At 45.8% G+C, this 10,636-nt stretch overlaps 1 protein-coding gene across 1 annotated transcript; it reads left to right on the top strand.

Annotated features, from left to right (window-relative positions):
- Positions 1 to 2,104: 2,104 nt before the first annotated feature.
- Positions 2,105 to 8,761, top strand: LOC129715472 (nuclear factor 7, brain-like). Its single transcript, XM_055665355.1, has 6 exons — positions 2,105 to 2,198; positions 2,911 to 3,440; positions 3,524 to 3,619; positions 5,081 to 5,314; positions 7,653 to 7,675; positions 7,771 to 8,761. Exons 1-6 carry the CDS (start codon positions 2,105 to 2,107, stop codon positions 7,940 to 7,942), a joined length of 1,149 nt encoding a protein of 382 aa, XP_055521330.1. The 3' UTR covers positions 7,943 to 8,761.
- Positions 8,762 to 10,636: the final 1,875 nt, after the last annotated feature.

Genomic DNA, 10,636 nt, shown 5'->3' with positions numbered 1-10,636 from the left:
ACAGACAGCAGCCGCAGTCAGCATCGCACCCGCCTGTCTGGCGCTGTGAGGCGGGAACTCTACCGCTACGCCGCCGTGTCACCTAATTGGAATAGCACTTTTTAGGAAGGAACTGCAGATGCTGTTTAAACCGAAGATAGACACAAAATGCTGGAGTAACTCAGAGGGACAGGCAGCAATTCTGGAGAGTGGGAATGGGTGACATTTCGGGTCGAGGTCTCTGAAGAAGGGTCTCGACCAGAAACATCATCCATTCCCTCTCTCCGGAGATGCTGCCTGTCCCGCTGAGTTACTCCAGCATTTTGTGTCTACCTTTGGACTAGAACTTTGTTTTTCTTGACGCATTAGGGCCTCCGCCATTCCAACTGAGGCATGTGATGAAATTCCGTTCATTGTGGTGCTGGTTCCCATCACCAGAGTGATGTCGAGCTGTCTGAAGAATTGTGCAGTTTCACGGCGCAGGGTCGTCACCTGCTGCTGGAAACCGGTACCGTATTAATAACCCTATTAATTAATTATTAAAGGTACACAAAAAAGCTGGAGAAACTCAGCGGGTGCAGCAGCATCTATGGAGTGAAGGAAATAGGCAACGTTTCGGGCCGAAACCCTTCTTCAGACAGTTTCGGCCCGAAACGTTGCCTATTTCCTTCACTCCATAGATGCTGCTGCACCCGCTGAGTTTCTGCAGCTTTTTTGTGTACCTTCGATTTTCCAGCATCTGCAGTTCCTTCTTAAACAATTAATTATTAAATATCCTTAATCTATTTAAGATGAATAGTTAATGGAACCCAGATCACTGGAGCGGGTAAACTGCTTCTGTAATTCCTTAATCTGTTTAAATTAATTCCTTATTAAGGATTTTTCCTCATTAAGGGATTAATTTAAATAGATGCGCATTACCGGTGTGATGGGTTTGGGGGTCGGGGCAGGACCAGTATTTATTACGCACCCCTCATTGGCCTCTGAATGGTTTTCTCGGCCATTTCAAAGGACATTTGAACTTCAGCCATGTGGAACTGTATCTTAAACAACAATTTAGGAGTGTTATGGTCATCGATCCTCAAACTAGTTTTTAAAAAAGAATTTGAGATGATTAACTGTATTTAGTGCAGTTTAGTTTAGAGATACAGCGCGGAAACAGGCCCTTCAGCCCACCGGGTCCGCGCCGACCAGCGATCCCCGCACACTAACACTATCTTACACACACTAGGGACAATTTACATTTATACCAAAGCCAAGTAACCCACAAACTTGCGCGTCTTTGGAGTGTGGCAGGAAACCGAAGATCTGGGAGAAACTCCACGCGGTCACGGGGAGAACGGACAAACTCCGTACAGACAGCACCCGGCTCTCTAGCGCTATAAGCGCCGTAAGGCAGCAATTATACCGCTGTTCTTTTTAAAAGCTGCAACTACCACCATTTATTAACTATTAATAAAGACATTTGCATGATAGAAGGATTTAATTTCAATCATTCATTTAAGGTGCAGTGGAGACACTTGAATTTGCGTCTCTGGATGTGACTCTGGATTCCTCGTTCAGTAACGTAATCTCTGCCTCGCCACCGCACCTGATGTTGCCACAGATAGCCCCTGACCCGCTACGTTCGTCCAGCAGTTTGCATCTGCAGTCCCGTGTGTCTCAACTCGCAGCCGTCTCTCATTGAATACCAATTCTGCCCACCGCCGCCCTAATTTCCCTGTTCCTTATCCTCTCACTCTGACCCTGCACCTACTCTCACATTCCCCCCTCCCCTCCTCATCACCCGCACCTATTTCGGAGCACCCGGAATGTCGATGGTGATAGAGTCACTGGATGTGAAAGTGGATATGAAGTACTTGGCAACGATGCAGAGGAGGTTTACCAGAATTATGATTTCATTGAGAGAATGGAGAGGTCAGACCGACTATGGAAAGTTTTCTCCGGATCGCCGGAGGTTGAGGGGAGACTTGATGGAAGTCTATCGAATTATGAGAGGGGTGGGCAGGTTACACAATCAGAACCTTTTACCGAGAGGGAAATATTTAATAGTAGAGAGCACAGCTATAGGATGAGAGGGGCAAAGTTTAAAGGAGATGTGTGAGGCAGGTTTTCTACCCCAATGATGGTGAGTTTCTGGAACGCGTTGCCAGGGATGGTGGTGGAGGCTGATACGAGACAGGCGGTGAAGAGATTTTTGGACAGGCACGTGTATGCAGGTAATTGAAGGATATAGATTATGTTCAAGCAGGTAAGAGTTGGTCTTGGCATCATATTCGGCACAGACACTGTGGGCCGAAGGGCTGCTCCTATGCGGACTGTTCTTTGTTCCATACGGATTGTGTCGTCGTATTGTGGATATTCCGGGATATAACCTGATACTCGAAGAAACCTCCACATCAGCGCTGTAGAATGTATCCTGACTGTTCGCATCATGTACGGCATTTCCAACGCACACGAGTTGCACTACCGCCTGCACTGCCATGGATGTGTTTATTTTTAATTGTGTTTTGCATTAATGCCTTGTCTTTGGAGCAGTTTTTAATTTTGTTTTTACTAACTTGCAGAATGTATGTGTAATGTGGTTGTAATTTGTGTTTAATTAATATTTTGTGTAGCACTGAGTATTTGTGTGTGTGATGCAGCTGAAACGGTGATGAGTTGTTCATCGCAGCTGTTCATCGCAGTACTTGTACAGATGACAATAAATCCGACTCGACTTCACTCTAAGTTTATATTTAACCATCGTTTTACACCCCAGTTCGTTTCCTTTTAGACCATGACATTTTCTATCCTGCTCTAAACTGTCCCATAACATTCCCTGCGTTTACATTTATATACCGGTCTGTTTAACATCTCACTAACCCCTCCATGGGTATTTGAGGCCAGGACACGATCACCCTAGAACACGTTCACCCTGAAAACCTACAGCAAATGTGCTGGAGACGGCAGCGTACGCGGTGGACACTCGCGGTACAGAGGGATCACAAGGGATCAGCAGCTCCCAATCAGTGAAAGCAGTTTCAAACCAGGAAGTGGCAGGAGTTAAAATGGCTTCTAAACGCCAGGTCGAGAGTTTAACAGAGGAGACACTTTGTCCCATCTGCCTGGATTTCTTCACCGACCCGGTGTCACTGGAGTGTGGGCACAACTTCTGCCGCTCCTGTATCACACAGAGTTGGGACAGGGAGGAGAGAAACTCCTGCCCGGAATGTAGAGAGCAGTTTACAGACCGCACCCTCAAAGTTAATCGGGCCTTGGCGAGACTGTCTGAGAAAGCTCGAACACTGAGCCTGAATACGGAAGAGAAGGAAAGTAAACATCACTGCGAGGAACATCAGGAAGAACTGAAGCTGTTTTGTGAAACGGACAAGAAACTGATCTGTGTGATTTGTCGAGATGCGCGGGAACACAAGTCTCACAGCTTCATACCGATTAAAGAAGCTGTTGAAACCTACAAGGTAAAAGCAAACCGACTACGATCACTTGTTTGAATGTTTTGTTGGATGTTTATAGTCTAACCCCCTTTCTCTCTGATTCCCAGGATCAGGTTAAATCATCCATACAATCACTGACAACAAATAAATCAGCCATCCAGGAAATGGAAGAGCAACAGAAGCAGAAGATTTCCCAAGTCCGGGTGAGACCTTGCTGTGTGGCATTTCTGATCGTGTTGTGTAGTTTTGTAGTTAGTTAGCGTAGTTAGTTGCAGCTGTTCCCCTGTTTCGCTGCTCCTGAATTCTCCGGTGAATTCTGGTTCCACCCTGACTTCTGGTATTTACGTGAATTTTTCCATGTCCCCCCCCCCCCCCCTCTAAAACCCCCCCCCTCCCATTTATTAAACTTTGGAACCCTAAACCCCCCCCCCCCCCCCCCCACACACACCACACACACCACCCCACCACACCCCCCCCCCCACCCCACCACACCCCCCCCCCCCCCCCTAAACACCACCACACACCCACCACCCCCCCCCCCCCCAACACCCCTAGATATGAACCCCACCCCCCTCCCACACATCAAGAACTCTCCTCCCCCCCCCCCCCCCCCACCATACTGTTTAGTTTGGAGATACAACCACACTGTCCCCCCCCCCCCCCCCCCCCCCCCTGTCCCCCCTCCCCTGGAGTCTGTCCCCCCCTCCCCCTCCCCCCCAGGCATAACCCCATCCCCCCCTCCCTCTCTCACACAACTCCCCCATCCCCCATCCCTCTTACAGTATAATTTAAGGGTAAACAAGCAAGGAAATTGTGTCATTTCAATTGAAATGGGGAGCTGATCGCCTCGACGCGGAGGCTCAAACGCCGCCGGCTACGGGAGTCAAGATCGTCCCGTCAACGGGGGCTCGAGGCCCACGATCGAGGAAGAACTAAGGGAAGGGACTTGAACTTTATTTCGCCTTCCATCACAGTGAGGAATGTGTAGGAGTCACTGTGGTGGATGTTGATGTTAAAATGTGTTTTTGAGTGACCTGTTGCTTTTAATTGTATGACTGACCTGGCCAATGAAATTCTTCATATGTTGCAAAACATACTTGGCGGATAAAGTGTGATTCTGATTCTGATAATTATTTAAAATTCTCTGCATGGGGGGAGGGGAGGCGCTGCCTTGTTTTACCGCCACCAGGAGCGCTGCCCCCTGGACCCCCATCTCTCTTCCTCTTTTTTCAGTTTCTTCCTGTCTCATGCCTGATCACAGGATATGGGGAGAAAGCAGGAACGGGATACTGATTCTGGATGATCAGTCATTATCATATTGAATGGCGGTGCTGGCTCGAAGGGCTGAATGGCCTACTCCTGCACCTATTGTCTATGTTTCTATGTTCTCCCCGTGACCAGGGCGGTTTCCGCCCACATCTCCCAGACATGTTGGTTTAATTGGTTGCTGTAATGAAGCTGCTGAAGGCGGGTGATCTGTGAGTCGGTGGGAGTTAATGTGGACGTGAGGGCCATTGTGTTTCAGGGAAATGCGAGGAAATGAGATTAATGGGATTATTCTAAGGAACAGCATAGATATCAACGTGCCAAATGATCACCTTCTACTTAACAACCAAATAGAATACAGAAATATATTCGATCAATCTTCACCTTTCATTTGACAGGAGCAGTCACAAAGCCTCAAGTCTCACGTCACATCTCAGTTTGTTGAACTGCACCAGATTCTCGTGAAGAAAGAGCAGCGCATTCTCGGAGAGATCAAGGAGGATGAGGAGAAGATTCTAAGTCAAATGGAGAAAAATCTTCAAGACATTCAAGAGAATTTAAACTCTATTGAGGAGGAACTCTCAAATCTGCAGGGGCGAATGGATCAAACAGACATCGTGTTATTTCTGAAGGTCAGGGGTTATGTTTCAATCTTGTTCAATGAAACTGCAGTCACAACATTGGCAACGATATATTTGCGAAAATGCAACTTTTATCAATTCCTATATTTTTCCAACATCCCTCATACAAACACGCTCTGCTATCTCATAATTCATACTAGATGAATTAGAACATTCGGCCCATTAAGTCTACTCTGCCATTCAATCATGGCTAATCTTGTTCACATTTTCAACTCCATTCTCCTGCCTTCTCCCCAGTGCCTGAGGGTCTGCATCCCAGGGTACATAAGGAAGTAGCTCTAGAAATTGTGGGTGCGTTGGTGATAATTTTCCAATGTTCTATAGTTTCAGGATCAGTTGCTGTGGATAGGAGGGTAGCTCATGTTATCCCACTTTTTAAGAAAGGAGGGACAGAGAAAACAGGGAATTATAGACCAGTTAGCCTGACATCAGTTGTGGAATTACGCATGGGAAATCATGCTTGACTAATCTTCTGGAATTGTAGTGTACCTGCACTTTCAGCCTAGGAGATTAGTGGGCAAAATGAGAGCACATGATATTGGGAGTAGTGTAGACATGGAGGGCGAATAAGTGGGAATTAACGGGCACATGAAATGGAATATGGAACAAGGAATTGGATTATGGGAATAGAACGGAGGGTAATGCAGATTACTTTCACAACATTCCAGTAGCTTTCAGTCAGCCCTTGAATTGCCAGGATAATGAAAGCTACGGATTAAATGCAAGCAAATGGGAGCAGTGTAGGTAGGCACAGTGGCAAGCATGGGCATTGTGGGCCGAAGGGCCTTTGTCTACACTCCATGTCTTGAGATTGGGTTGCCTATGCGACCTTCCGTTTCATGAAGATATGCAGGAGAATGACATAATATATTGATCTTCACATTTCATCTGACAGGATCAGTCACACAACAACTTTCAGTCACAGATCACAACCCAGTTTGCTGAACTGCACCAGATTCTCACTAAGAAAGAGCAGCGCTTACTCCTTCCTTCTCTCCAGAGATGCTGCCTAACCCGCTGAGTTACTCCAGCATTTTGTGTCTACCTTTGATTTAAACCAGCAGTTCTTTTCTCCACACTTATTCTCTCTCTAGTTGTCCCTTTGACCCCAGAGGGAATCATTTCTCCCGAGTTATTCTTTAGCTATTAATATACTTGTTGTATCTCTGGGGATTCTCTTGTTTGTCGTGACTCTTTCTCTGTTTTGTTCTGCTGATTGATATTTTTCTGTCCATCCACAAACAAAATCTACAACCTGTTACCCGACCAGTGCCCTCACCCTTTGTGGTTCCCTCACCAAATTCCACATTCTGATCCTCCAACCATTTGCTCACTTTGCATTTTACATTTTTGTTTTAATCTTCACAGTTAATTGTTAAATTCCTCCAACCAACATGTTGGTTAACATATCATAAGTGTTTTTTTTGACACTGGGCCTGTACTCGCTGGAGTTTAGAAAAATGACCAGTGCCTCACACCCTTTGTGGTTCCCTCATCCGCATACGTGATTGAAACTGACTGAAGAGTGAAGGCTTGGATCAGAGTTCTGGATTTGTGGAGAGGATTTTTCCATTTGTGTTTTGGGTCTTCAGACTGGTGTCTAGGACTAATAGAATCTTAAATTCATACCAATCTAACAGTTTTAGAATTATAAGTTTTTTTCGACACTGGGCCTGTACTCGCTGGAGTTTAGGAAGGAAATAAGGAGGAAGAGTGAAAGGCTTGGACAAGAGTGGATGTGGAGAGGATGTTTCCACTAGTGGGAGAGTCTAGGACTAGAGGTCATAGCCTCAGAATTAAAGGACATTTCTTTAGGAAGGAAATAAGGAGGAATTTTAGTCAGAGGATGGTGACTCTGGAATTCTTTGCCACAGATGGCTCTGGAGGTCAAGTCAGTGGATATTTTTAAGGCAGATATATATAGATTCTTGATTAGTACGGGTCAGAGGTTATGTGGAGAAGGCAGGAGAATGGGGTTAGGAGGGAGAGATAGGTCAGCCATGATGGAATAGTGGAGTAGTCTTGATGGGCTGAATGGTCTAATTCGGCTCCTATCACTTATGACCATATGACATTATTCAACAGAAAATTCACAACACGTCCCGACCTTCCTTTTTAAAAAATTTCAAAATACTTTAATCAGGTAATAAATGTATACAATACATGAACCGACATTTTCAGAGGCTATACCAATTATTTAATACAGTCTACATACATTGCTCACATCTCACTAATTTATCCCCCACCCTTGCCACTCATGTGGACCACTGGTGTGGGATCCCTTCCCTTATTTTGATGGGCGTCTCAATTTCTGCTTTATTTATTTCAGGAGGAAGCTGGTCGCAAGAGCAGGTAGGACATGCTCTTCAGTTAAACTCTGCACGGATCTGTAAAGTCACATAAACATGTCGATGTGCATATTCTAACCGGTTATTTAATATTTGCAGAATTAGTGATGAGTCCCGGACATTGTCACTGAGAGATGGCGCCATATTGGATGAAAGATTCGATCACCCCTTCTGGTTGAACGCAGTGATGAGAGATATCTTTGTTGCCAATCACCAAGGTAAAACATATGGATTCCTCACTTCTTATGTGGGTGACATATTTAAGTTGTAAATAGATGCAAAGATTGACCGTAATGATGAACTGAAGGGGAACTAAAGTTTTATACCAGCATCAATCTCACCTGTTGGGAAGCTTCACAGTCAAGTGGTCAGCTGGAGATGTTAGAACCCTGAACACATCCAACACAGGAGCACAATACAACCAAGACACAGACTGCTAGATGATAGAATGTATCTTAATCCCATCCACACCGCAGAAACACGCCATGATACGAGTTTGAATTCTACCAGGTAGCCAGCAAAGTAAACTTGACTAAATTAAATCAGAGGTATTGAAAACTGGTAGGTATTAGATGACCAGGATTGTCATAAAACACACAGGGTTCCATCAGAGAAGGAAATATGTCACTGATCCTGCTTGTCCTGTCAGTGACGACTGACTTTAGTTAACTCAGGTCTGCCCCCTGCTGGAGTTACGAACTTCATTGTTATTAACTCTCCACCACATTGAAGCATTGTATGAATGAGTCGCGTCAGACAAACTAGCATTGACCTCAGACAGGGATTTCGTCTTGGACGAAAACACCCAGTTACTTGTACAGATGATTTAAAATGGATTTAACAAAATCTAGTTAAATTTAGTCCCAAAAGTTAATCTGCAAGTGGTTAAAAAGAAAGCAAACTCAAGAGGGCTTGTATACAAAAACAGGGATGTAATGCTGAGACTCTATCGGGTGCTGGGTAAGGCCGCATTTGGAATATTGTGAGTAATTGTGGACACCATATCTGAGGAAGAATGTGCTGGCTCTGGAGAAGGGCCTGAGGAGGATAACAAGAATGATCCCAGGAATGAGTAGGCTAACCTACGATGAGCACTGGGCCTTCACTTAATGGCCTGTATAATGTGGATCTAGAGAGGATGTTTCCACCTGTGGGAGAGTCTAGGACCAGAAGTCATAGCCTCAGAATTAAACGACGTTCTTTGAGGAAGGAGATGAGGAGAAATGTATTTATTCAGAAGGTGGAGAATCTGTGGAATTCTTTGCCACAAAAAGCTGTGGAACTCAAGTCAGTGGATATTTTTAAGGCAGAGATGGATAGATTCTTGATTAGCACAGGAGTCAGAGGTTATGGGGAGACGGCAAGAACATATGGTTAGGAGTGAGAGATAGATCAGCCATGCTTGAATGGAGGAGAAGACTTAATGGGCTGAATGACCTAATTCTACAATTATGACCTTATGACCTGATAAGGATTGAAATCCATTATCAATGAGCAGACCAGGATTGTTATCAAAAATTATGGGTGATTTTTAGAGAAGGAAATCTGTCCCTGAACTTGGTCTGACCTGTCAGTGACTGAAGTTTCTGGTGACTCAGGGTTGCCTCTTGTTGGAATCGCAAGGTTCACTGTTATTAACTGCCTATAATATTGAGGCATTTCTTGAATTAGATTCGTTAGGGAAACTAGCATTGGCCTCAGTCTAGGCTTTTGTCTCGGTGGAAAACACCCAGGTATTTGTCCAGACAAAGATCCTCTTACACACATACACCTGAAACATTGAGATTTTGTGACAAATTTCTCCCATGTAACGAAAGTCCACCAACACAAGCAACATCCCGATGAATCTTTGTAGGAAGTGGAGATTAAATCGAATGTAGACACAAAATGCTGGAGTAACTCAGCGGGACAGGCAGCATCTCTGGAGAGAAGTAATGGGTGACGTTTTGGGTCGAGACCCTACTTCAGACTCAATGAATCAATGAATCACTCAGACCCGATGAATCTCCTCTGTTCCCTCTCCAGCACAAACACATCCTTCCTTGAGCATGTCGACCTGCACACAATACACCAAGTGAGGCTGACCAGCCTTGATAGCCTTCCACGTGACCCAGAGCACCAACAATTTCCATGTCAGTACAAATGTACTTCGCATGCCGACGGCACAGGAAGTGGTGGTTAATATATATCATAACCACCAACAATCCCAGGACAGATCCCTGCTGAAGACCACTGTGTACAGATAGCCACTACCATTCCATACCTTTCATTCACAAAACTATCCTGATGCCAATATCCTCTGCCTCCTTAAACCAAGTCAATCTTGGATCCAATGGTCCAGGTCATATCGGATATCATATGCCTTCTCTTTCACCACTCGCCCCCCATGAGGGAACATGTCCAATGCCCCACGAAAGCCCATAGATTGGTTTAGCCTGAGTTGAATGAATTCTCCCCCTCTCCCCCTCCCTCTCCCTCCCTTCTTCTCTCCCTCTCCTCCCCCTCTCTCTCCCTTCCTCCCTCTCTCCCTCTCTCCCTCCCCCTCTCCCTCTCTCCCTCTCTGCTCCCTCTCTCTATCTCCATCTCTCACCTCTCCCTACCTCCCTCCCCCTCTCTCCCCCCTGTCTCTTGTTCTGTATCTCTCCCCCCCTCTCTCTCTCCTCTTCTCCTCTCTCCCCCCGAGTCTCTATGCTCCCTCTCCCTCTCCTCTCTCTCTCTCTCTCTCTCTTCTCTCTGTCTCTCTCCTCTCTCTCTCTCTCTCCCTCTCCCCCTCTCTCACTCTCTCCCCTCTCTCTATCTCCCCCCCTCTCTCTCCCCTCACCCTCCTATTCTTCGTATCCTACCTATACCTATAACCCGGCTCTACCTCCTACCTTCTATACCCCTCTAGTATAACCCTCTCCATCTCTCTACCTCCCGCCTCCTCTCTAAACCACCCTCTCTCTTATACCTTATACCTTCTCCC

This window comes from Leucoraja erinacea, unplaced genomic scaffold (assembly GCF_028641065.1).
Source record: "Leucoraja erinacea ecotype New England unplaced genomic scaffold, Leri_hhj_1 Leri_1194S, whole genome shotgun sequence".
Classification (NCBI taxonomy): Eukaryota; Metazoa; Chordata; class Chondrichthyes; order Rajiformes; family Rajidae; genus Leucoraja; species Leucoraja erinaceus.
The sequence above is the reverse complement of the archived record's forward strand: the minus strand, read 5'-3'. Positions and strand labels throughout refer to the sequence as shown.

What these genes read in the sequence shown, in the direction of transcription:
- LOC129715472 (XM_055665355.1), top strand. Translation starts at nt 2,105, where the DNA reads ATGGTGAGTTTCTGGAACGCGTTGCCAGGGATGGTGGTGGAGGCTGAT. An exon ending in AGAAGATTTCCCAAGTCCGG is followed by an intron (nt 3,620 to 5,080) that starts GTGAGACCTTGC and finishes TTCATTTGACAG; the next exon opens with GAGCAGTCACAAAGCCTCAA. An exon ending in ACATCGTGTTATTTCTGAAG is followed by an intron (nt 5,315 to 7,652) that starts GTCAGGGGTTAT and finishes TATTTATTTCAG; the next exon opens with GAGGAAGCTGGTCGCAAGAG.